Source organism: Boleophthalmus pectinirostris, unplaced genomic scaffold (assembly GCF_026225935.1).
Source record: "Boleophthalmus pectinirostris isolate CB_2022bp ecotype Guang Dong unplaced genomic scaffold, ASM2622593v1 HiC_scaffold_12, whole genome shotgun sequence".
Lineage (NCBI taxonomy): Eukaryota > Metazoa > Chordata > Actinopteri > Gobiiformes > Gobiidae > Boleophthalmus > Boleophthalmus pectinirostris.
The window spans coordinates 1,633,147-1,661,081 of NW_026571018.1; the positions used below are offsets into that span (position 1 = coordinate 1,633,147).

At 40.7% G+C, this 27,935-nt stretch overlaps 1 protein-coding gene across 1 annotated transcript; it reads left to right on the forward strand.

Annotated features, from left to right (window-relative positions):
* Positions 1-37: 37 nt before the first annotated feature.
* Positions 38-26,271, forward strand: gtf2ird1 (GTF2I repeat domain containing 1). Its single transcript, XM_020941122.2, has 27 exons — positions 38-482; positions 3,474-3,601; positions 4,282-4,423; positions 5,029-5,196; positions 6,619-6,805; positions 7,466-7,767; positions 8,250-8,342; positions 8,428-8,511; positions 9,959-10,142; positions 10,474-10,499; positions 10,582-10,705; positions 11,560-11,603; positions 11,706-11,786; positions 14,638-14,757; positions 17,581-17,634; positions 18,721-18,801; positions 18,895-19,078; positions 19,158-19,213; positions 20,559-20,627; positions 21,553-21,820; positions 21,891-21,919; positions 22,007-22,054; positions 22,969-23,046; positions 23,618-23,807; positions 24,205-24,242; positions 24,711-24,820; positions 25,792-26,271. The coding sequence occupies exons 2-27, from the start codon at positions 3,476-3,478 to the stop codon at positions 25,858-25,860; spliced, it is 2,955 nt and encodes a 984-aa protein (XP_020796781.2). The 5' UTR covers positions 38-482; positions 3,474-3,475; the 3' UTR covers positions 25,861-26,271.
* Positions 26,272-27,935: the final 1,664 nt, after the last annotated feature.

Below are 27,935 nucleotides of genomic sequence, written 5' to 3' on the forward strand. Positions count from 1 at the left end.
ATAAAAAGGGACGTCTGGTCACTCTACTGTAGACCCACATCTGTGCTCATAATCCTGACCTAATCTGACACCAGCATCAGAAAAGTTTGATAAAAGACGAGTGAAATATTCCACAAGTGTGCATTGGTCCGAGCGCCTGCAGCTCCGGGTCCCTGTTAATCCTGTATGGAAATGGCAGCCAATAGATGCTGCTGTTGAGTGGGGCTGGGATTAGCAGGAGGCGAATGAGTTTCAATTTTACTAGATTACAGAACAAAGAAAAGGGAAAGGGACACTCAGACTGTTATGTAAAAACTCCACTACACTGAGATATTGTGATTACAGCACATCGACACGACTCCCCTTGGCTTTGTGCTGGTGTGACTCGTTTGGATCACACAGGATCATCTTTGTGGGCGAGAATTGTCCGCGTTTATCATGGATTAAACAGGAAACAGCCCGGGATTGGCGACAGCATCAAGGCTACTACTTCACTTCTTTAGGTGAGATTTGCTCCGATGTCTCTTCATTTATAATCGCGTGGTTTGTGCTGTGTTCGCGCGTTCACTCGAGGATTATGCTCTGTAAATGTCACGGTAATCGAAGCAAAAGCGAGCAGAATAGAAGGCAAAGTGCTAACGCTAGCTAGCTAATGGGCTAATGTAAACGAGCTAATGTTAGCAGATTAAACAGCGCTCTGGAGCTGGCGTCAGATTAGCCCACGAATCTGGAATAAAGCAGCAAACTGAGCCCGTTAGACACTCGTGCGTGGCATAATGCACTACATATCTAAGTTTTTTTTTTCTAGTGTTACGCCCAAGTAGGTAACTCCCGGGAGTATCATGAGATTAGATTAGAATAGTCGTCAATCCACTTGAAATGAACATTCTGATCCGTGTGGGAGAAAGTGAGCACTAAAAACCGAGGGGATTTGACAGATCCGGTGCTAGACAGTGCTCAAGAGTGTCCAGCTAAAGTCTGAACCAACTTTTACAATACAACAAGTGAAGAGTGTGGCATAGACACTGGGAGATACAAAGGAAGGCTCAGATCAAACACTGGATCAGTCAGGAAAGTGACTTTATTTGCATGTGATGGGACATGTTCTAAAAGCAAAGCATTCATCTATAAAAAGCCCCATGTTACACTATTTTCTGATTATTGTTATAAAGTAGTTTCCTCATCACAAACAAACCTGCCCTTGTGTTTTGTTTCATTCACACATGTTTAACACAGTTTGCTGGTTTCAGATGACATCACAGCTTTCTATAGACCAATGTTATTTAATACAGATGGGGACAACTTAAAGTAATATTGTTAAACTGCAGATTTTTGTTACCATACAGTGAGTATTGGGGAGTAACAGATTACATGTACTGGAGTTACGTAATCAGAGTACAAATTATGAGTAACTGTATTCGGTTACAGTTACTGTTTCAGGGAGTGGTGATTACAGTTACTTTGCTGAAATAAGTGGATTACACGGAAATATTTAACTGTTTTTACATTTTGGGCTATCCCCCCCCTTTTTTTTTCTGTAATTCCACTCATTGCCGGACACTAAACCAGGTCTAAACTATGTCTAAACCAGGACTCAAACCAGGGTCTAAACCATTTCTAGAACAGGATTTAACAGGACTAAAACCAGGTCTAAACCAGAACTAAAACCAGGTCTAAACCAGGTCTAAACCAGGTCTAAACCAGGTCTAAACCAGGTCTAAACCAGGATTTAACAGGACTAAACCATGCCGTGCAGACCTTGTCTCCTCCTCTTCTCTCAATAATATTTTTTAATACGGTTAAGGAAAGTCTGGTCTTTTTATTGTCTTTTAGCAGACAAAACGTCTTATGTGAAAATATCCTAATCTTTGCTTTTCTACAGCAAATCAAGTAAAGTAAAGTAATCCAAAGTATTCAGATTACATTACTCACTTTAAGTACCTTAATGGATTCCGTTACAAACTACATTTTGGGGTATGTAATCTGTAATCTGTAGGGGAATACATTTTAAAAGTCACCTTCCCAACACTGCATACAGTGAGTTCTTGTGTCTAGACACTAATAGAAATGTTCAGGTTCAACATTGGTGAATTTACATTTTGGCTCAGGGCTTTCATGACAAAGTATAATGTAATAAAACAGGAAAAGTGGCTCTTGCCCCATTTGGAAGTATGACATCATCACATTCTAAAATCTGTAAAACCACCAATTCCTGCAGATTTAGGCTGAGTTCTTCTCTCAAACTGAAAACACTCTGTTCCCCCTCGAGGGCTGGGTATCATTTAGAAGTTGCTGATATGATACAAACCTCGATACATGGGCCTCAATACGATACATATGTCAAAACAATGATCTTTTGATTTGATACGATTCAATATGATATATTTCAAATTGATTGGATACGGTTGAATAAAGATATTGGCTTAAACATGGCTGTGATACTAAAGGTCTTTGTTAAACCTCTTCTAGTGCTAAGTGAATATGACATACAAACATTTTAATCATCAAAACAGTGAAAATGTCAAATGTATCACATAAACAAGTTTCCTTCCTCTAAACAAGCACCAAATTGTAGCTGTAACAAAATAATTTAGTCACACCAAAAAATACTCTTGGCGATATATCGATACAGCAGCCCACAATATCATCACTTTAAATGTTACGATATATCAGTATTTCAATATTTTTGCTCACCCCGTCCACCTCCCTGTGTCATGTGGTAAAACAGAAAGTGCTCCACTGTGTTTTTAAGATCCATAAACTTTCACATGAATCATGATGATTTCTGCCCTGGAATTGTCCATTGCTGCTGAACAAAAGGTAAAGAGGTAGCTACTGCTTCATGACATCACAAGGTGGAACAGAGCATTTTGAGGTTTGGAGGTGTAGACAGACTAATAATGCAGAATTAGTGAAGCACATGTAAATGAAACAAAACACAACTCCATGTTTTTAAGGAGATAATGACATTCTGACCTCTGTTCTAATGTTGCTGTTTAGATGTCATTGTAATAATCTCATAATTCCAAAAATGTTATTATCTGATGATAATTAAAGTGTGCATGTAACCACAGACACTACCACAATCAGTCTTCTTTAAGGTTTGCAACTAACTATTCATTTAGTTTATCTAAACTGAATAGATTAATCCAAGGAATAAATGCCAGGACTAATCCATTAGTTGTTTATATTGTGACAGGCCTGTGAATATGAGAGTTTTACTGTTTGACCCGGATAAAGCTACAGTGAGGCCGCTAGAGACCATCATGATTGGGGAGATTTGCAGACTGAAGAGGCTTTCATCAAAAACACATTCATGTGTAATATTTTGATACATTAAACTGTCTTGTGTCAGCTCCTGGCATGTTTTGAAGTGCAGATAACAATGATTGGATTACTGAATCACTTGACAGTTATTGATTAGTTGCAATAGATTAACATGTTTTGGCTCGTTTTTGTTTAGTTGTAAGATGGCTGTCCCTTTTTAATTCTAGGCATGGCGCAGTTGAGGAAGGTCACCACTGATGCCTTCAGAAGCAACTCCCGGCTGGACCATGGCCTCCCGCTGGTGTCTCTGCGGCAGGAGATCCTCACCAGCCTGGTGTCTGCGCTCGACTCGGTGGTATGTGATCTGCACACTTTACACATTCACAGCTGCTACATTCAGCATAATCACATTGAAATCACTATTTGAATGGGCACAGTGATCAAGTACCCTGTGCCTGGCAGATCCAGACTGATATCTCTCTGTTTTCTGTGCAGAGAAATCAGTCTGATGCCCAAGGCCTCTGTTGCACATTGAGCAAGAAACAAACATGTTTGTCCAATCAGATTTGTTTATTTCACTGATGCAAGAAGCAGAGGTTACAAATGAACAAACCTCCTTTACAAACAAAATTACATTTCTCTCCCTTCTGATTAACTGAGATGTGCATCGCTCATTGGTTCTGCAGAAATCCTTCATGTTTTTCAGTCCCCTGTGATATTTTCTTTTTTATACTTTCCTCATCAGCAGCCATATTTGTTTTAATATGAACTGACTCTCCCTGATTGGCTAATCTGTCCCTGTACCTGACTGGCTAATCTACCTATCAATCACACCTGTCTGAAAATGGGGACATGCACCAGTGACCAGATTCACATCTTTGTAAAAGTTCCAGGCAAATCTCCCACTCCAAAAAACAACCAAAGCTCCTGTCTTATTCTGCCTAAAGATCTCCTTCATAGTGCTTGTCAGAAAAGCCTTGTTAGATGTTTTTCCCAGACGCTTGTGAGTGTGTGCATTTTGACTCTGTGTTTCAGTGCTCAGCCATGTCCAAGTTGAACGCAGAAGTGGCCTGTGTGACGGTGCACGAGGACAGTGTGATCGCCGTGGGGACAGAGAGAGGCCGCGTCTTCCTCAACTCAAGAAGGGAAATCCAGACCGACTTCTTCAAATTCTGCCGTAAGCGTTATTTAAGAGAACTGTAAGAGTTTGATTTTAAGTGACATAGGACCCTATCTTTCCCCCGATCTTCCCACTAGCGCTGGCATTAAAGAGGGGGAGTGCCTAGATGGTTCTGTACTTCACTGCTGGAGGCTGGAGTTGGACAGTATATATGGCGATGGCATCTAAACCAATCTGCACACGCACCCCTGGAAGCCCATTCACACACACAATTGAACCTTTTTAGGTTAAACGACGGGTCTGTTACACCACTATGTATGCCCTAATAATAAAGGCTGCCTTAAGGTAGGCAAAGGCAAAAAAAAAGCAACTGGAGCTGCCTTCACCCGCCTTCATGGACTACAAAGCCCAAATGTATGGAAGCTAATTGGACCCGATAGAAATGTGATGCAAAGCCGTTAAGAGCTATCCATCTGCAGGTTAAGATGCTGGCAATCCAGGTTCAGTTGTAATTGTAGTACTTTTTTAAAAAGTAAAGAGCACAGGCTTTAAAAAGGGTTGATTTATTGATAATGATAAAGTGTGAGATGATGTTTTCATATATTTACATCCTGTCATTTCTTCATGAACCAATTTAAGATGAACACATGTGTTTTCCCCAGGTTTACCCTGTGCTCAAACTTCAAACACTAACCCCCACACCAAAGAGCAGGAGGTGGAGCAGATCAAACCCTCAAAAGGTCCTGAGCAGTGTCAGCCCAGAGCTTCAGAGCAGTCCAACATCGCTGTGCTGAGGAAGATGGTGGAGGAGGTCTTCACAGTTCTCTACAGTAAGTCAACTCACTGTATTAAAGTAAACTATACAGTAAATTAGTGGACATTTCTCTAACTAACACAGGATTATGTTTCAAAAGTTATGATTGAACTGTACAGACGTAAACTTCTGAACATGTCTCACAATTACCTGTTGCTTTAAATTCATGTTATATACAATGTATTATAGAAGTGGACTGAGGGAGTGTGATGTCATCTGTAATCACTGGTTGCAACCAAATGAAGTTCATAATAGCTAAGAGTTATAGCGACTAATCTGCAACCAGGTAACGAGACTGCTCAAGTTACATGGTTCCTCAGCTCCGCTGGCTGGGGTGGAGGCCGGCTCTTAGCAATAGTGTCAATCAACCTGTTGTTAACACCAGCAAGAGTGACCTCAGGAAAAGCAGGCACCTGTTATCAATGTTCATATCTTAAATTACAGACAAAATTGTGGACTAAAAACTCCAAGATCATGTAGAGTGAGTTAAAACAAAAATGTTAAGGTCAGAATGACGAGCCTGACAGCAGCAGTTACAGTGAAAGGGACAACATCTTTTCAATAAAAGTCAATTCCAACCAGTCCTCGAAGAAACCACTGTGGGTCTATGCTCACTTCCCGTTTGGAAAGCAGCAGCTAGTGGACTAGCTGTGTCATTTATATACAGTCTGTGTGTTGCACTGTTTACACCAGTTTTTTGTTTTTTTTTCCTTAAATCTGTAACTCTCTCATAAAATTGTCCCGAAGCTTTCTGTGGACAAATGAAGTCTTGAAGTCGGGGCTTTGGGGTATGATTTATTCATTCTGTTATAGTGACCGAGTGACAGAGCTCATCTTGAGCTTAATTTGAAGCTTATAAATTGGGGAAGTGTTCATCTGGAAGAGTAATGCCCTTTTCTGGTGTGACAATATCACTTATGTGGATTACAATTTGGTTTTTGGGACCGTGAGACCAAACATGGTGTTAAAATATGAACATTAATAACAGCCCAATCAGGTGCCTTTCTCTGATGTCACGCCCATTATCTTCATCAGGTTTGATTGACAGCGTTGCTGATTGGCTCTTTGGTTGCTATGATACTCGCGGTTGGAATTCCGAATATGGAATTTATACTGGTCCCTATAACCGCCAGCCTCGATGAACTTCAGTTGACTGGAGCTGAAGGCTGTGGGTGACATCACACTGCCTCCGTCCACTTCTTTATATGGTTTATGATCAGGCCGCATGGCAATACACTGTCACTTCATTTCTGTTGATTTAGCCCATATGCTCTAAATTGTAGCCTAGTTATTTTTATATTGAGAACTAATTATAAATAAATAAATCATGCCCGAATGGTTCAGAATCACACAACACTTTAACAAAGCCAAATGTGTGTTTTGACTTGGAGCCCAGCCTGTACTGCTGTGAGTGCTTGAGTGATGTGGTGTTGTTCAGGTGATGCAGCAGGGAAGAGCAACCTTGTGTCTGTGCCTTATGAGTGGATCCAGAAGAACCCTGGCTGTGTGGTGGCTTCAGGTTTACCAGAGGGAGTGACTCTGAAGAGGCCGTCTGAGTATGACAGCAAAACCCTCATGAGGATTCTGGAGCTTAGCCACTGCCTGCACTTCAGCGTGCTCAAGAGGTCAGCAGCATTTCAGAACATCTACAGTCTGTTAGGACAACCCAGGACTCTTGTGTCATCTAAGGGACAGTCAATGAGAGGATCAGAGCTGTTTCACTCAGGTGGGAGTTGTGTAGTGGGTGGGAGAACATGCAGCCTCATGGTTTGTCCGTGCAGAGGACAGAGCTGTGCATGCTGTAGTTTCTCTAGTACAAGCTTTCAGAGGAGGAAAATAATTAGCTGCTTCCAGCCACAGTGTGAGTGATGTGTTTTTGTTAAAGTCCCAGTATTGCTTTCCACCTGCTTTAAATTTAAACCACATAAAGTGAATGCAAAGGTTAAGCCAGACTGGACTTTTGTGCATTTTGTATTAAGAAAAACATTATTCAGAAAATCATTTAAAGTGCTGATGAGTGGTTAGATCACTAAAACACACATAAGATTGTTATATTTAAGACAGGTCTCCAACCTGTACCTCTGGCATTTTCATTTTGTAAAGGTCTTACTGGAAGAAAACGATTAGAGATCCATGATTTAAGATTTTGCTGCTCTGGTTTGGCAATTTTTTAGGTTTAAAATGGTACTTTCTGGTTGGAAACAACATCAGATTAGAGAATTCCATAACTGTTCTCCAACAACCTGTTTTAATATGTGTGCTCATTTAACCTGTACTGTGTAAAGGCCAGCAGAGGATCTAAGTCGGGAAAGCCGATGCAACTCTTCCACGTCTGCGGTGAACCCAGGCACTCAGAGCCAAGCAAAGAGCTCAGCCCCATGCTCCCTGTCAGCTCTTTCAGCTGACCTGCCCCCTTCAAACAACATGGCCCTGTCCAGCTTCCTCTATGGCATGCCCATGTCCTCCAAACCTCACCACGACGGCAAACCCGACTTCAGCCCTCTGTCTCTGCTGGGGCTGAGCAAAGACAGACTGTCCAGATGCTCCGGAGCCAAGACTATGGCTGTCAAAGACTGTGCCAACAGCGGTAACTATTTACAATACCACACTAATGTTTTTGTGTCTTACACAACATACTTACAAACACTACACTTACAAACTATGACTAGCTCACTGACTATAGCTCACAAGCAAAATACAATGAAATAAAAGAGAGCAAATATAAATTATATCCAGGCCTATATAAAAGAGGTGAGTTTCTCAGGAGATAGAACAAAGCTCCTGTTTCTGCCAGTTTCAGATGACACAATGTTATCTACTGAAAATGTTTAAAAAAAATTTAAAAAAATTGAAAAATAATATGTTGTCTTGTAATATTTGGTATGAAATTAATGCAACTTTATGAAGGCAGAAATGTTTACAGCTAATAGGCGGTGTTCACATGATGTTAAAACATAGAGTACTGAGCATTCCTATGATTAACCAATATAAAGTACACAGGCCCAAACAGAGAGACCAAATCTGTCTGCTGAGTGTGTCCAGCTGTTGATGTTATGGCAATATATTTAGATGAAGTGTCGAGATCTGGAGAGCACTGCCACAGCCCACCCAGCATCCACATCTCCAAGAGACTGCTCTTCTCCATAGTGCATGAGAAATCAGGTAAAGACGAGTACTCCCACACATCATGACAACGATGATATTTCATGACCAAAACCAAACTGTCATTTTGTGTATTTATCTTTAGAAAAATGGGACACTTTTATTAAAGAAACTGAAGACATCAACACTTTAAGAGAATGTGTGCAGATCTTGTTCAACAGCAGATACGGTGAGGAGAAAACATTTAAAGGGCTTTCTTATATATAATCTTGCATATTTAGGCTTTCTCTCAAACTGAAAACCACCCTGTGATGTCATGTGGTAATACAGGAAGTGCTCCACTATGTTTTTAAACTCTATACACCTTCATTAGAATCACTTGGATGATTTAAGGCATAGAATTGCCAATCTCTATTTAACAAAATGCTACTTCATGACATCACAAAGTGGAACAGAGCATTTTGAGCCTTGTAGATGTACATAGACTAATAATGCATGAGTACTCATACTAGTCCATCTCAAAAAAGATATTATGAAGAAGTTTAATATTTTTTGTTAGTCATTTCAGGAAGTCAAGTCTTTTATTTCTTGACATTTTGGTGATTTATGGCTTATAGATAATGAAAACTCAAAATACATGTCTCAGAAAATTTGAATATTGTGAAAGTGTAAAATATTTTGAAGTCATGGGGTCACACCTTAATCAGCTAGTTAACTAAAAACCCCTGCAAAGGTTTCCTGAGCCTTTAAATGGTCTCTCAGTCTGGGTCAGTGGGCGACACAGTCATGGGGAAGGCTGCTGACTGGACAGATGTCCAGAGGACAGTCACTGACACCATCCACAAGGAGAAAGACACAAAAGGTCATTGCTAAGAAGCTGCTTGTACAGAGTGCCATATCCAAGCAGATTCAGAGAATCTTGAGTGGAAGAAAAAAAAGAGTGGTAGGAAAAGATGCACCAGCCAAAAATATGACCACAATTTTGAGAGCATTGTCAAGCAAAATCCACTCAAGGCACAGAATCTACAATTTCTTGAAGTCTGATGTGTGAAGTGATGTGAAAAATTAATCTTATGTAATATTCAAATTTTTAATTTAGTTTTTTTGTTATCGGCCATATTATACTTCAAGAGTTAATGTGTCATGAGTCTGTAGTTACTGTATGTTACTGTTACTTAAGTGAAAATAATAATCAAGAAGGAGTAAAACCATGCTGCTAGAAAAGTAGAACATTTCTTTAAAAAGTAAATGTAACTGAGTACTACCCATCTCAGAAATCTATGAATTAGATGTCAAATATGACAATGTTTTGTGTGGTTAAAAATGATTGAAAGTAATTCTACAGTAGAGCTCCTGCACCCACGTGACTAAATCTGACAGGGCCAATGAATGGCATTAAATTGCTTTTGGAGTTTTTTTTTTGTTTTTTTTTCTTCATTAAAGGAAATCGTAGACAATGATTTATCTTAAAACTAATCAGATTAAACATGAGTGACCCTCACCTGGCACAGGTGTTATTTTAAAAACAATACGTCATGTAGATTTTGAAGTGTGAATTCTCAGTCGCTCCACTGCCAGTGTGAGGTTTGGAGGTGCATGCTGGGACTACGTGACCACAACTGCAGAAGCTCTATAGAAGCGTGGGTCTAACAGCTTTGCTTCTGTTCTTGTTGCAGCTGAGGCTCTAGGTCTGGATCACATGGTGCCTGTGCCGTACCGTAAAATCGCCTGTGACCCTGGGGCAGTGGAGATAGTGGGCATTCCTGACCAGATCCCCTTTAAGAGGCCATGCACCTACGGAGTGCCCAAACTCAAACGTATCCTGGACGAACGCCACGGAATACGCTTTATTGTTCGACGGTAAGAAACCCCACACATGGTAAATTTCAAACGCAGAAGAGACACAGTAGCCTTTATCCCATTGTCAGCATCTGAACACACTTTTGTTCTACAAGAAAAAAAGTGGGGTTGCCTCTCTACAGATCTGATCTCTTGGCCTAATGGCATCACCTGCTGTCTCCATGCAGATAGTTCAGTTTTATGCCAAACTGTGGAACATTTCAGGCAAAGAACTGACATCTCCATGGAAACATTTCATACAAAATCAAATGTGTAGATAGAATTGACAGTTGAATGGAAAGATGAATTAACACTATAAACTTTACTCTGCCTGTTTTCTTCTGTTTTGTAGCATGTTTGATGACCGGATTTTTACAGGTAAACCCACTGTTTTTTCCAAATGATTTTCTGATGCTTATGAGAGTCCGATTTGAAACCAAACTTTCAATCTGTTTTTAAGCTGCTGGCAAGATTGTAAGAGAGGACGTCAAGCATGATTTAGAACCCACTTCTGATGAAAGCTTCTCTGATCAAATGAGTGCTCCAACTGTCACTGAACTGCTGAGCAACCCTCAAAGCAGCAGGTCAGACATATCAGAGCTGTAGATACTGAGGCAAACACTCTGCAAACACACAGTGCACATGTTCTTCTCTCTAAATGTTAAAGCTGGGGTACCTGATTTTCACACTCTGGAAGGAGGAAGTATTTTTGTCGAACTGATCTGTCGCTCTCACAAACCCTTTATCCTCATGCATTCATTTTCAGGCATGTGCGTGGCGTTAGAACAGCTTTTTACAGATACTAAAGTGAAACTGTGGTGGACCACTCAAGCACAGCCATTCAGAGCGCTGAAGTCCACGCTTACTTCCAGGTTGACTCGGCCGCTGGCTGAAACTTGCATATCTGTGTAGGTTTCCTCTGGGTGTTCCGGTTTCCCCTAGCTCCAAACCATGCTCTCAGGCTGGTGCACAGTCACAGGCTCAGGTCTGATGTAGATCATTTTGCTGTACTTGCACACTTGTATGATGACAAAGCTTTTTGTCATCTTAACAAATTTTTCTCGTACCCCAGCTTTAAATGGGCTACATTTTATTTCGGCACTGTAGGCCTATGTAAAAATCAATAGATAGATAGATAATACTGTACATATTTATCCTGAAGGAAATTCATTTTTCAGGGAGCAACAATACTATTCCAGGTATGTTTTTGATAAGAGAGCAAACTTCTTCTTCTGTTGTTAAAAGTCAACAAAACAATGAACAAAATGTAAAATTCAATGCAATGTATTTTTATAGCCCAAAATAACAACTACATCTAACTAAATAGTTGATTTTAACAATAAGTTGGTTAAATAAGTAGCTGTTGTTAAACATGTTGTTATTTAGTCCTACCTGACAAAGCATATGAAAAGAGCATATGTCTTCTTTAACTTTCCAGATCCACAAGTGAATGTGTAAGTCCTTTGGCAGAGTGTGATTCTGGTGAGTCATATACACATTTGATTGAAGATTCTATATTTCTGCCTTATCCTAGTTTTCTTTTCTCAGAGAAACAAGTGTGCATTTTTGACTGTGTGTAAACAGGTCCTCCAGGAGACTGCATTTCTCTGAAGAGGATTAAGTCAGAGCCTCCAGACAATAACGTTTTACAGGTCACACTACCTGGTAAGTCGATTTTGAGTAGTGTTTACAAATCCTTTACTATGACCAATATGGGAAAAAAAATATGTTTCCATGGAAACAGACAATTAACTCAGGACCAGTAATGGACACTCATAAAATAAGCAAATACAGTAAAAGAGAAGGTCTCCAAAACCATTATGGCACAGCTTTTTTTTTATTGAATCTCAAGACGCTCCCCCATGTGAGCTGTGGATGCACTAGGGTCCGGGAGGCAAGAGGAGTAGACGTGTGAATTGTAGGTGAAGAAGCACCTAACCAGTCTGAAGACAGCAGCTCAGTTGGTAGAGAAATCACCCTCAAAGTTGAATCTTCAAATCCTGCTCTCAACATCAAAACAGTTTTTAGACTTCTAAGACCCACTCACTGCCACACAGGCTGGATGTGCAACCCCTGCTCCCACAGGTGTTGGTGTGTCCTTGGAGGACCTGTTTTCACTACTGACAAAAATCAGGTCCCCCTGGTTTAAATCTCACCATTACATAGGTTAATAGGTTAGACAAGTAATAATTATGGTTAAGGTTAGAAATAATATTATTGTGTAATGTGTAAAAATATGGAAACCAAGTGTGTGCGTGTTCGCGCGTGTGTGTGCGTGTGTGTGCGTGTGTGCGTGTGCATGGGGATGTAAATCTTTGAGTGCTCATTGGAGGTAGAAAAGTTCTGTACAAATGTGACCATTTGCATTGTTTGTTGTGTTGCTGTGTCCTTCCAGAAATCAAATCAAAATCATGACCCCTGAATGAAGAATCATGAGAAAGTATTCATCCATGTTCATTGGCCCTCGCCCCTGGTATTGTTCTTCGTCGGTTTCTTTTTTTTTAAATTCCATTTTCCGACCAAACGATCGTATTTTTGACCCCCTCAACATGGACGAAAAGTCCCCAAACCGGGGTCCAGATTGATCGGCCCGGCGAAAAATTCGATAAAATGGGCATCGCAACAATGACCCGAGTGAATCGACTCAACAGCGCCGCCTACAATTGGAACCCTATGGGAGTGGGGACAGGCAAAGTTGGTCGCAGGGAAACGAAATTCGGGACAGTGATAGAGAACAATGAGACAAGCCAAAAGATGAATTGGAGCATGACCCTATGACGAACAGGAAGTCAGCCATATTGGATCAAACATTCGGCACCGTTTTGACTTGGGTGTCTACAAAAAGATTCAAGTCCCCGGGGTTTGGGCCAAATGAGCTTAGATTTGACATGTCACATCTAGAGACATAAACTCACAGAAATTTTCAACTTTTTTTGGGATACTCCTTACGGTTCGCCCGTAGCACGCCGGCGAATAACGCCTTCATTTCCTGTTTTTTCGGTGACCTGTCACGGCTACAGGCATTGGCCTAGAGAACTCAAATTCAAATCACAATTGCGTGATCCAGACCTGAATGTGATGAAATATGAAATTTAATAAAAGTGAACTCTATAGCGCCCCCTAGCATAGACGTGAAACGTCAACATTATCGGATTAGTACCAAATTCGGGACATAAATTCTATGCATGATGACAAGCAAAAAAGTCTATTACGGACATGATGCATTTTCCACCATTGGCCAGCAGGGGCGCAAAGACTCCTCCAAAAAATAGTTAAAAAATTATTACACCCACAGGCTTAGTCCGATCGTGCTGAAATTTTAATCACTAATGTCTGATTTCGACCTGATTATAATACACTATAAAACATATGAACTGTGAACTCTATAGCGCCCCCTAGCATAGACATGAAACGTCAACATTATCGGATTTGGACCAAATTCGGAAATTAAATTCTATGCATGATGACAAGCAAAAAAGTCTATTACGGACATGATGCATTTTTCACGGTTTGCCAGTAGGGGCGCAAAGAATCCCCCAAAAAATATTTTTTAAATTATGACAGGGACATGCTTAGTTCGATTGTGCTGAAATTTGAATCACTAATGCGGGATATTGGTCTGAATATAATAAACTATAAAACATATGAAAAGTGAACAGTATAGCGCCCCCTACCTTAGACATGAAATGTCAACATTATCGGACTTGGACCAAAGTTGGGGGTTAAATTCTATGCATGATTATAAGCAAAAATGTCTATTACAGTCATGGTGTATTTTTCACGGTTGGCCAGCAGGGGCACAGAGAATCCTCCAAAAAATATTGTAAAAATTATTATATGCACATGTTTTGTCCGATTGTGATGACATTTCTATCAGTTATACACTGCATGACCCTTATTCCATTGATATGTCAAATACAGTTATCAGGGATACAGCGCCACCTATATGAATGCACACAATTTATTATTGTGTGACATAAAATTTGTTTTACATTCATTTGTAAAACTTTGCCAAAACATTCACTGACGTACTCCTCATCATAAAAGTCAGTAAGACCTATGCCCTAGTTTTACACTTTGGCCTCTAGAATAATTTCACTTCTGAGAAATTTAAAGGCACACTATGTAACTTTTCTGGTGGAGGATGTGTTTTCATGCACTTAGTCTTAGTGTGACAGTGCTCTTGACCATTAAAGTCACGTGACCTGTGGCTTAGTGTCTACAGTTTGTCTCTAGAATCATTCACTTTATCCAATTTTAAAGGTACACTATGTCATTTTTCTGGTGACGAGCTGTTGGCCTCGGGAGCTGTCGGGAAGAGAGAGCGGTGTGTCGGGCTGGTCGCAAGTCCCCAGCGTTCGCCAGGGGGGGCGGTGTGCGCCCGGGGCGAGGGCCACCATCGCCGCGCGCGGCTTTAATTAGACAGTTGTTCTTGCAGCATACATGAACCTGATCATATCATTCTGTCATTAACCCGGGCTATAAACTCTGCTTACTCTGTGTGTTGTGTGTGCAGAGGCCAGCAGCAGAGTGGAGGAGACCCCTGAGCCTGTGGAGACTGCACTATGTCTAACAGTAGCTCCCTCCATTTCCCGAGACCCCCCATCTGCCCCCTCTCAACCACAGTGCCACACAGGTAACTCTTTATACCTGCCCCTCTCTGCCCCCTGTCAGGTCATAGTGACCCCACCTGCCTGTTGGCCCTCTGTTAGCGTAAAGAGACCCCCTCTGTGCCCTGTTTTAGCCTAAAGAGACCCCCTCTGTCCTGTTAGACTAAAGAGACCTTCTCTGTCCCCTGTTTTAGCATAAAGAGACCCCACCTGTCCCCAGTTAGTCCCCTGTTAGTGTAAAGAGACCCCACCTGCCTGTTAGGCCCTGCCATCCTACAAAGCACCCTTTTGTCCTGTTTTTCTCTTTTTCTCAATGCTAGATAGAATACTAGTCCTCTTTCATCTTGCACTAGTTTTTAGGTTAAATGTGATTTATATCATCAACTGAGCAGACTCATTTACACCCATTTTTAATGAATGAAGTTGAAACAAGAAATACTCAAAAGGATTTATAGAAAAGTGCATTTTTCCCCAAAGTCCTGCACTAAATCACTTTAAACCCACTGACCAGTAAAACCAGTGAAAAACACATTTATATACAAATACCTAATTACCCCATTGCAAAAAACTATATAGAATATTTTGAAAAAGTTAAATATTTTTGTTACTTGTTTCAGATATATTTCAGATATATACAGATATATTTCTATAGGCTCATGACACATAATATTATATATCTAAATATTTCTAGACTTTATTTCTTGAATTATTATGATTATGACTTACAGATAATGAAAAAAAACAATGTGTCTCTGAAATGTCAGGCTTTTGAAAATGATGTTCATTTCTATGTATTCAATACTTGGCTGGGCCTGTTTGGCATGAGTTACTGCATCACTGCACCGTGGCCTGGAGGAGATCTCCCTGTGACACTGCTCATGTGGAATAGAAAAACTTTGATAGTGGCCTTCAGGTCATCTGCATTGTTGACTCTAGTGTCTCTCATCTTCCTCTTGACAATATCTCAGAGAGTCTCTATGGGGTTTCAGGTCAGAAGAGTTTGCAGGACAATCAAGTACAGTAACACCACTGAGCAACAGTCCAGTTGTTTTTCTCCACAGCACATCTTCTCATGTCTCATGGGCTTCATCTGTGCACAGTGGCTCTTGATGCTCTGACTCCAGCCTCAGTCCACTCCTTATGAAACTCCCCCAAACTTTTGAGTGGACTTTGCTTGAGAATCCTCTCAAAGCTGCAGTTATCTCTTTGGCTCATGCACCTTTTCCTACCACACTTTTTTGTCTTCCACTCTCAAGATTCTCTGAATCTGCTTGGATACAACACTCTGAACAAGTATCTCCTTTAGCAATGACCTTTAGTGTCTTTCTCCTTGTGGACGGTGTCAGTGTCTGTCTGTGTCACCCACTGACCCAGACCGAGAGACCAGTTAAAGGCTCAGGAAACCTTTGCTTGTATTTTCAGTTAAATAGCTGATTAAGGTGTGACTCCATGACTTTCCAATATTGAACTATATCATATTCAAAATTTCTGAGACACAGAATTTAGTTAAATTCCCTTATCTGTAAGCCATAATCATCAAAATGTCAAGAAATATTTCACTGTGTGTCATGAGTGTGTATGGGTCTGTATGTGTTTGACTTTGGGTGACTAAAAATTATTGAACTTTTTCATGGTATTCAGATGTTTTGTAATGGACTAGCAGACTACTACAGACTACTAAACACAGGATTAGGACCTCTTTTTTCGACTGCAAGTATGTATTAAATGTCCGCTGTTTTTACTGGTCAAAAAGAGCATTCACCCATGTCTTACATTCAGGGGGTAAATGGACTGCCCTTTGTTCTTTTCAATATGCTTCATCTTTTGTTCATTTGTTATTTTTTTCTTATTATTTAAGTATTCTTTTTTCACAAATGACCACAAAGGGAATGGTATACCGGTAAGTGCAATCAATGTAATCCATAGTTGAATTTGGCCAGCTGCACACTAGAGCGTATTAGCCAATAAATCCGATTTAGAGGTTTGCGCCGGACTGAATTTTTCCCGCTCCTACAAAGAATTGTAATTTTCAGTCCCGCTCCCGCCCACATCTGCGATATTTTGTCCCACTCCTGCCCATAAGTCCCACAACATGGGAATGTTCTCTTTCTTAAGCTCTATCAAACATGGAGAAGTGTAAAGGAATTGTTTAAAATGTGCGTGAGATTAGACCACATGCTCAAATTTAAGCTGCTTAAAATGTTTTTATTAAGGCCAAATAAAATATCCAGCACAAATTATGCATGGTAGGCACAGATTTATCATTTGAACATTTTTCTTTACACTCATATTTAGTTTGCGGCACTGCAATTTATTATCCTGCCTGCTCCCGCGTTGTGCAGTCCCACCTGCGCCCGCAATGAGCTTTCAAAATGTACCCTGCGCTGCACTGTTTTGTTTTGGGTGTGCAGGGCTCTAGTTTGATTTGCCGGACTATGCCATGTGTTTACTTCACTTTTGGATTGTTCACATACTGCGCATCATTCACCCCAAACACCTGCTCATCCCCAAACTTATTTGACAACATGCTTCAAACAGAGTATTTTTTTACCAGTAGTACTTTCTGTAGGCCAGGCTGCTTTCCCCACCACACTGGCCTATAAACAAGAACAGGAAAGGTGCTTGTCTCGTATTCTTGTGTATCTAATTAAAGCACGTGTCACTTTTGCAGCCCGTTCATGAAATCAGCTGGTGTGTGGTGTGACTATCCTTTATGAGTGTGAGACAGATCGGTCTGGGCACTTTTGAAATGCTCTTGTGTGCAGTTAGCCCTCATGCAATAAACTGTAATGTATTTGTTTTCTGTACATTCTAATCAAATGTACATTCTTTTGTTTTGTTTTGTGCAGTCAAAGCTCCACGTCCAAACACGCCCCTCCCCAGTGTGAGACCAGCCTCTGAAGGTACACTCTGCACTACATGATAGTGTGATAGTGTGATAGTGTAATAGTGTAATAGTGTGATAGTGTAATAGTGTAATAGTGTAATAGTGTGAATAGTGTGATGGTGTAATAATGTAATAGTGTGATAGTGTGATAGTGTAATAGTGTGATAGTGTGATAGTGTGATGGTGTGATGGTGTGATAGTGTGATGGTGTGATAGTGTAATAGTGTGATGGTGTAATAATGTAATAGTGTGATAGTGTGATAGTGTGATAGTGTGATAGTGTGATTGTGTGATAGTGTAATAGTGTGATGGTGTGATAGTGTAATAGTGTGATGGTGTAATAATGTAATAGTGTGATAGTGTGATAGTGTGATAGTGTAATAGTGTAATAGTGTAATAGTGTGATAGTGTGATAGTGTAATAGTGTAATAGTGTAATAGTGTGATAGTGTGATAGTGTGATAGTGTAATAGTGTGATAGTGTAATAGTGTGATGGTGTAATAATGTAATAGTGTAATAGTGTGATAGTGTAATAGTGTAATAGTGTGAATAGTGTGATAGTGTGATAGTGTGATAGTGTGATAGTGTGATAGTGTGATAGTGTGTAATAGTGTAATAGTGTAATAGTGTGATAGTGTGATAGTGTAATAGTGTAATAGTGTGATAGTGTGATAGTGTGATAGTGTGATGGTGTGCAGGAGCGCTGCACCATTTGAGAAAAATCAAACTCTTGCATGTGCAATTAGATTTGCGATTTGCTCTGAAGGGGGAGTGACTTAACAACATGGAGAGCAAAGGGAGGGGAGAATCAGAGCATTTAAAACGAAAGTGAAACCTATAAAACTGTTAAATGTTAATTTGTTGTTTTTGTGAATATAACATTTTCAAAAACAGTGAAAGGTAGTATGGTGATTTAAGTATTTGTGTATAAGTATGTGTTAGCAGTAAATATAGAAGTAAAAGAACTCCTCTTTAACCTTCTTTTGACCACATCACAGATGTGTTTAATATTACTTTCGATGTCATTTCAGAGAGAACAGTGTTTCAGAGCTTTTGTCATCTGTATGGTTGTCATGTCTTGGTCTTGTATGTTTTTGTTCAGTTGGCACTTCAGAGGAAGACATTGGTGAGATGATTCTTCAGCTCAGAAGACAGGTGGACAGTCTTTTTAGCACCAAGTATGGTGAGTTACCTTCTGAAATATGTTTCTCCACTATTGTTGTGCCTTGTTTGTGGTATGCAAACATGTAAGATGTGTGGATTTGTATGTCCCCAGCTGAAGCCCTTGGTCTCAGTGAACCGTGTAAGGTCCCTTACTCCAAGTTCCAGATGTATCCAGAAGAGCTGTATGTGACCGGACTGCCTCCAGGAATCTCCCTACGCAGACCCAACTGTTTTGGAGTGGCTAAGCTAAAGAAGATCTTGGCTGTTAGTTCTGACATCCAGTTTATAATCAAAAGGTGAGATGATACATGATACAACTGAAATGACTGTGAAATAAACACAGCGAAATAACCCTGACGTGTCTTTTACACACAGGTCTGAGCTGCTGACAGAACAAGTCAAATCAGAGCTTCCGTCTGTTTCAGACTCAGGTACTGAACCAAAAATGACTGACATTTATAGATGTATTTTATTACTGTAACACAGGGGTCTCAGACTCGTGGCCCGGGGGCCAACTGCGGCCCTCAGAAGGATTTTTTGCAGCCCTCCACTTAATTCCAAAGAATAATGTTAGTGCGGCCCGCGGTAGATGTACGCATAATCCCACCCCCCTAATGTGGGCTGCACTGACAGATGAAGCTGCAATCGGTGCCCATGCAGATTCACAACAGATTATTAAGGCAGCTTTACATCCCAAAACTCAACTTACAGCAGTTGTGAAGCAACGAGTCTAAGAGGATCTGTTAATACGAGTACACGTGCACATACGGCGTCACCGAAGAACCAAAACAAACCACACATGGTGGTACACGTGTGCGCACTTCACTTTACGCTCCCACAACCACAGTATCAGAGCACAGAGGAGGCGCTGACAGAATTTCCTGGCTCTTAAGTATGGGACCTTTACTGAAGAAGAGTAGAGTAGCTTGAACTTACATTCTGAATACATTTTCATGTTCTGAACTGTTATTAAAGATTAAGAAAGTTTGTTGCGTGTTGTTCTTTCTCTCTCTCTCTCTTTTTGTGCAACCGCTATTTATCGAATACTCAATGCGGCCCAGCCTCACTCAGACTTTATCTAATGTGGCCCCCAGGTAATTTGAGTTTGAGACTCCTGCTGTAACATTAAGTTAACCAGCTACACAAGTATGCAAATTGATTCCATTAGAATAATTAGTATTTATTCAGCACTTAATTTATGTCATATTATGCTAACACTCATTAGGTAACACTACTAACATTTTCCTATTGATAAACTTCTTACTTTTGCTTATTATAATAGAGAAATAGACAGATACTTAGATATTTTATTGATCCCCAAGGAAATTCTAAATGTTTGATGTTAAGGCATGTTTGTATATGAAGTAAGGGCATGTCTCTGGGTTAAGTTTGTTGCTGGTGGGACCGGTCCCAGGAAGGTCAGAATCCCTGAACACACTACCCAGGCAGGGGCCGCCCCTTCCGAGCTCTGGGGCCCCTTGGTGCACCCTCCTAGTCTGGCACTGTTAACATTATTAAGTGTTAAGAAATAAAAAGTACATTTCTTGTGGCACTAGCCCTTAACTACAAAAGTCTTTTAGGACATGTTTGTGCACGATCTATGATCTAACACCAGACTGTCAGCAGCACTAAACTTTTTTCAGTTTATTCAGAGGAAAATGTCTGTTTGGCTGCAGAATAAACGTACAATAAGATATCAATGAGTATGGAAGAATTAGCAGCTAGTTTTGAATGAAGTCTACCCTTAAATAAAAGAAACCCTATTTTTTTCCACAGAACAAGAAGTAAAGAAGACAGCAGTGAGTGAGGATGCTACAGCTTACTCCAAGAGGCCTGGTTTCTCCGGTATCTTTTAATTTCAGTGACTTTTTTGCAACCTCTTCAATTTGATTTGCTGATATCACACACATGCCACGTGCACAGGAAAACACTGGGAGAGTAAAAGAATGAAATGATGAAAATGGTAAAACGTTTAAGCATAGTGAGAGATGTTCAAGTTGCCGCGGATCCAGACTGTCTCTGTCTATTGTGTACAAAGTCTGGTCACCCTCAGACAGGCCGCATCAGGTTTGTGTGTTTCACTGACTCATGTGAAAGAAGGAGCTCACTGGTCATCTGTCATCATTTAGAACAAACGACATTTCAGATGAACAGACTTTAGTGCTCATTGATTCTGCAGAAATCTGTGATGTTTTTCAACTCCCTGTGCTATTTTTCCAAGTTTGTGATCAGTATCAGATCACCTCCTACACCTCCTGCTTGTCTACATGGAGAATGTTTTTGCTTTGCCTGGCATGCCCCATAATATGGCATTAAAACTTACCTATCTCCATGGAGACAGTCAGGTGATGCCACCAGTCACCAGTACAACTGCTCTCTGCTCCTGAAGGGTTGGCCCAGCGGCTCTGGGTAGAGGATGGGTCAAATGTAGATTGCCAAAGTACCTTAACTTTAACTTTGATAAAGCAGCCTTTGGAAGTTTGCTGATTACTGCAACAGATTCTAGGAAGACTAGTTAGTTAGTTAGATTTTAATCATTTCATCTTATACAGTTTCTGGAGTATAAATGCTTAATCTTAAACATGTAAAAGTAAGTAGAGTAGACAAAAGGACTGCTTTTATCATAAGAAAATGGGCAGCAAAGTGTGATTGTGATGCCAGTGTACAGTTCAGGTTGTTTTTAGACTGTGGGAGACTATGGAGGGCCACCACTGTAGATAAACACTGACTGTAGTAACATCAACTCCACTGGTGTTGTGTGTGTTTGCAGAGTGCCTAGAATCCAAACTCTCCCGCATAGACTTGGCCAACACTCTTCGAGAGCAGGTCCAAGATCTCTTCAACCGGAAGTACGGGGAGGCCCTGGGGATCAAGTATCCTGTTCAAGTGCCTTACAAAAGGATCAAGAACAATCCAGACTCTATCATCATTGAAGGCCTACCCCCTGGAATTCCTTTCAGGAAACCCTGTACGTTTGGCTCTCAGAACCTGGAGAGGATTCTGGCTGTGGCGGACAAGATCAACTTCACCATCACCAAGTATGTGCTGCATGTACTGCACACTGTGTTCTGCCTAAATATCAATACTATTGTACTTTGTTCTTTACAGGCCTTTTCAAGGACTCATTCCAAAACCTGGTTTGTCATAGTTTTGCCTATTTTTTCTGATATACAAAGTGCCATCATGTGCTACTTTTGTGGAAATTAAAACTGTTTTTCTTCCAGCTCCTCGCCGTGTCACTTTAATGAAGAAGGCATATGCTTCGATCACAGGTAAGAATGAACCCACTTTTTCTCAGTGACTTTAGTCATTGGTCAGGTCTGAGCTACATGTGAGTTACATCACTCACATGCAAATGAGTCATGTGATCGATGAATGCAAAATAAATGCATTTGACCACATGACATTTTACCTGATAAAGCATTTGTAAGTCCTGCATAAAAACAGCAAATACATTTTTTTAGATAATGGAGCCTTTTGAGAGTTCATGTCATCTTTCTACACCAACACTGCATCTCGATAAAGACAAGTATCTCAAGTATCAAGGTGTTAGTGCTACTTGGGGATATGTTGTTGACTGGAGTCTCTGCTCTGTCTGAAGCTCTGTTACTCAAGTTAGACTTTCATCTGAGCTTTGTTTTTGCTTTGTAACAGAGTCTGACCAGAATGAGCTGACTTTGCACACACGTTGTATTGATAACAGGCTTCTGAAAATGTGCCGATAAATCCAATGTAGTATTTTTTCTTGAGTTTTTCTTTTCTTAAAACTTTTGTTTGCCTGTGTGTGCATTGTGTCACTCTGGTAACTGCTCAACATTCCACCATACACATACATATAGAACACCCCCAGGGGGATGTCACTGCAAAGCACTGACATGCAGAACCCTGTCAGAACTGAAGAAACCAAATGTATTCACACAAAGTTTTGTCCTACTGACTAAATCCACTTTTTTTTTTACATTGAAGGGAATCCTCAGACATAACATCACTGTTTCATATTTCTTTAAATGCCCTGGTTCAGGTTTAAGTATGAATATGTGAAAGGACCCACAAGCACACACACACATATGTGTGCTCTTTTGGTTCCAGTTAGTTATTCAAGAGTATCTTCAGAACAGCATTCAGTGTCTTACTGATAGTTGGATGTATTGGATTCATTTCTGAATTAAGATGTGGGTGTTTTCAGATGAAGAGAACGTGAGCCGGCTGGGGGAGAAGGGGCTGCTCAGAGAACAAGTCCGAGAGCTCTTCAACACTAAATATGGTCAGTGCAGTGTCGTGATTATCTGTCTGCTGTGATCCTTAAAGACTCACTTCTTTTAGACTGACTTGGAAAAACTCTTCTAGATACAGTCACTAGTCGGGCTGCTGTTGTAACTGCTCTGTGCGCACAGAGACAAGAGCACCACAGTCCTGAGTCCTCTGCTCATTTACTGTGCTCCTGGAGCATTGTCTTGTGCTTTTTTCTATTAGCATGGATGAGGTTTCACTACAGGGGACAATCAGATACTGTATGCAGTTCTGTGCGTGTATATGTCACTGTTCTGCTCAGTCAGGACCGTCAAACTCAGGGGGGTCCAAACTATGACCAGAGAAACATGCAGCCTCCACACAGAAAGGCCCAGGCAGCCCAGGACCTTCTCACTGTGAAGTGTGAGTGAGTGTGAGTTTCCAGCACACTGAGCACAGACAGTAATGTGGAGGATCTGTTCTATCAGTGAGTTTACTTTGCTAGAGGTGTGTTTAATTATTCTGGCATGAGAATAACGCTGTTACTCTGTGATGGACTGTGATGTTAGTATGTGATGCAGTGTGATGGTGTTTGACCCTTACAGGAGAAGCATTGGGCCAGGGCCCAGTGCTAGTGCCCTACAAACTGATTAAGACCAGTCCAGACGCAGTGCAGATCCAGGGCCTTCCAGACAACATCCCCTTCAGAAACCCAAACTCCTACGATGTGTCCAGCCTGGAGAGGATCCTGCAGTCCAGCAAGGACGTGTGCTTCAATATCAAACCACATCTACTGTGAGATATGCCCTGGCTTTCATAGAACACAACTACAACTACAACTACAACTACAACTACAACTACTCTAGTGACTCTGTTTTAGCCTAACCAGAATCACAATCTGAAGTCATTACATTTAACAATGAGATGTCAAAAGTTGGACACGAGAATCATCCAAAATATAACACTGTTGTCTCCATTACGCAATAAAACAGCATTTTCTAATCATTATGTAATACTGGACCAGTTATAAAAAATACCACATTCAAATTGGGAATAAACTAAAGTTGGACAGGATCAAACTCTAAACCTCTGGGTTATTGGGCACGGCTCATAATTCCAAAAATGGTGTTATTATGTTTGTTATTATATTCCCAATAACATCTCTGATTTGATTTTATTTGTGTTTCCACAGGCCGGCCGCAGAGGTCAGCGCTCACTCGTGTAACGCAGGTGGGTAACACTGATCACCTGCCTCCTGTAATGGATTTCTCTCCTCTTTCTGTCATTGGTCATCCTTTTCTCACTCCGATGGTAACCATAGGCAACGATGTACTCTACTAATCTTATCTTTGGACACGATTTTTCATTTCTTTTCATTTTCATGATTTTTTACATTGTAGATTCTCACTACAAAACTATGAAGGACACATATGGACTGTAGCACGTGGAAAATAAACTCAAAAATAACTCCAAACTGGTGTTAGATTAAATAATAAATCTAGCCACCTGTTGTATTCTGTTCTCTCTGGATTTTTTTGAGTAAAGGATCCAGGTAAGATTAGTTTACACTTCCAGTCAAAAGTCTGAAACATGAATGAAAAATGTGTGTCCAAACTTTAAAGTGATTGTACACATTCAGAAACTATTTAAGAAATGATCATGAATAACAATGAGGATGCTGTCTCTTGTGCTCATCAGGAGCAGACGTTTACTCCAACCAGCGGAAGCGGAAAAGAGTCCAGGAAAGCAGTCAAGTGCCGCCCTCCTTACCAGAACGAGTGAAACCAGCCAATGAGATTCCTGTCATGGTAGGTTCAGTCAAAAGACAAGTTTGAAAGGACCTTTACGACGCACAGTTGGGATCTGTTATGTTGCAGTTTCCTCATCAAAAATGATTCACACATGCTTATGCTTAGTGTGGAGCTACAGGAGGCACTCCACTGTGTTTTTAAACTCCATACACCTTCACTCGAATCATTTGAATCATTTTCAGCCCTGGAGTTGCCAAAATTTGAAGTTACATCTATTATTTCAGACAGCCAGTTAGTCTGAACTGAACAAAAAGTAAAACGAAAATATTTTTTAAAAAGGTAACAATACTTTTTTTTAGCTCAGGGGTCTCCAGCCTTTTTCCTCCTGTGAGCTGCTTTTAGTCAAACGAAAATGCCAGAGAGCTACTAATTTTAGGGGTCACCAGAAATGTAGTAAATATAAGAGCCATGGTGCGCTGAAGATGACGTACAGTTAGATGTCTATAAAACATAATTATTATCATTATCCAGTCATCAGTGCACAAAATCAGGCATCAAAATGACACATTTACAAAGGAAATAAGCATTTAATCAATTCAGTTTGAGTTATTCAGCACAATATGTTTAATTCAGATATCTCTTGGCGAGCTACTTGGAAGGGGGTGGAGAGCTACAGGTTGGAGACCCCTGTTCTAGGGTATTGTCGAGTAAAGCAGTTCCACTGAGACTAAAAATAACTTTTAACTTCAAAACTACCACATGATGACATCATAAGATGGAACAGCATTTGGAGCTTTTGAGATGTAGACAGCCTAATAAAGCACGATCACTCAGACATGTGAGAATGAAACAAACATTGAACTCCAGGTGTGTGTTTGTTGAGGTAACATTTCAACATAACTACGACCTTTAATGGACATGTGAAATCTGAGTCCTCCAGTGCAGTATCTGGTGTGTCCGTGTTTAGGTTGTGGGTAGAGGCCTTTTTTGTTCACTGAGGTTAACCATAATGATGTTGTGTGTTACAGCAGTGGCCTATGTACACAGTGGACTACAGTGGAGTCAATGTGTCCGTGTCTGGGAAAGTGAACAACTAAATCTATAGAAGTGCACCACTAACAATGTGCTCAACTTTAGTAAGAAGAGAACTAATGGACGCCAGGGCTCATTTGTGCCCACAAATGTCTTCACTAATGAAACACAGCATTTGGATGACTGAACATGATATCATGCCAATCTGATTCAAAAATACTGAGATAATTTAATGTTATTTATTATATTTATTAAGCTATTCAATTGTGTGCAGGGAGCTAAATTAGTCTGAATGGAGAATGAAGTTACTCACCATTATATGAGCCTTTTGTACTTGTAGAATCAGCTGAATGTATCATTCATGTAAGAAAAGAAGCGTATGTTATCCTCCGCACCTCCTTTGGACTAACCGTATTTATATGCTGTACTTTAATGCCAGACAGGCCTTTCAATAAAATCTGTTGCCTTGCACTTTTCACTTGCTTGTTTTTCTTTCAATCTGCAAAACCAACAGGAGCTTTCTCCTTTGTGTGTGTGTGTGTGTGTGTGTGTGTGTGTGTGTGTGTGTGCGTGTGTGTGCGTGTGTGTGTGTGCGTGTGTGTGCGTGTGTGTGCGTGTGTGTGTGTGTGTGTGTGTGTGTCCTGCTGAGTCATCTAACCTTCTCTGTGTAAGTTTATATCAGATAAGGGTTGTCAAAAGTAGTAAGCGTCAGATGTTAGACTTCCTACAGGGTTAAGATAATAACTCAACTCTGTTAAGTGTCAGAGCACATAGACTAGTACACACACACGGACACGATGAACCTACTGCACCACTGACCATTACACACAGATAACACACATGGGAAAAGTACAACTATTTAATGTTGAAAATCATGGTATCTGAATCGGTATTGATTATCGTGTCTATATCAATATTGAGTTTCAAATTGGAGTCGTGAGCACCAGCAACCAGAACAGTAGACCAGCACTGGACAGTGGAATGGGAAGAATTTCTGAAAAATTCAGCCAACTGGAAACAAGAAAAGTGTTGAAGGGCTATGAAACATTATTCATCCTCTGCATTTAGATGCTCTTGGGGGCCCCCACTCCAACAGCTCGTCCGCTTATAGAGAAGGACCAGTCTACACTAGTCTAGTCTTGGCCTATTTAAATGTAGTTTTGATACAGCACTTCTCGTTACAGTGAATCTTTGATCATGGAAATGAAACAGATGCAGATGAACACTGACAGTGATATTTGGCCCTCGCCAGTTAGGCTATTGTTCTTTGCCGGTTTCTTTATTGGCCCTCGCCACTAACAAAGTCAGGGGCGAGGGGTATTGTTCTTCGTCGGTTTCTTTTTTTTTTTATTCCCTTTTCCAACCAAACGATCGCATTTTTGACCCCCTGAACATGGGCGAAAAGTCCCCAAGCCGAGGTCCAGATTGATCGGCCCGGCGAAAAATTCGATAAAATGGGCATCGCAACAATGACCCGAGTGACCCGACTCAACAGCGCCGCCTAGAATTGGACCCCTATGGGAGTGGGGACAGGCAATGTTTGTCGCAGGGAAACGAAATTCGGGACAGTGATAGAGAACAATGAGACAAGCCAAAAGATGAACTGGAGCATGACCCTATGACGAACAGGAAGTCGGCCATATTGGATCAAACATTCGCCGCCGTTTTGACTTGGGGGTCTACAAAAAGATTCAAGTCCCCGGGGTTTGGGCCAAATGAGCTTAGATTTGACATGTCACATCTAGAGACATAAACTCACAGAAATGTTCAACTTTTTTTGGGATACTCCTTACGGTTCGCCCGTAGCACGCCGGCGAATAACGCCTTCATTTCCTGTCACCTGTCACGGCCACAGGCATTGTCCTAGAGAACTCACATTCAAATCACAATTGTGTGATCCAGGTGTGAATGTGATGAAATATGAAATTTAATAAAAGTGAACTCTATAGCGCCCCCTAGCATAGACGTGAAACGTCAACATTACCGGATTTGTACCAAATTCGGGGATTAAATTCTATGCATGATTACAAGCAAAAAAGTCTATTACGAACATGATGCATTTTCCACCACTGGCCAGCAGGGGCGCAAAGACTCCCCCAAAAAATAGTTAAAAAATTATTACACCCACAGGCTTAGTCTG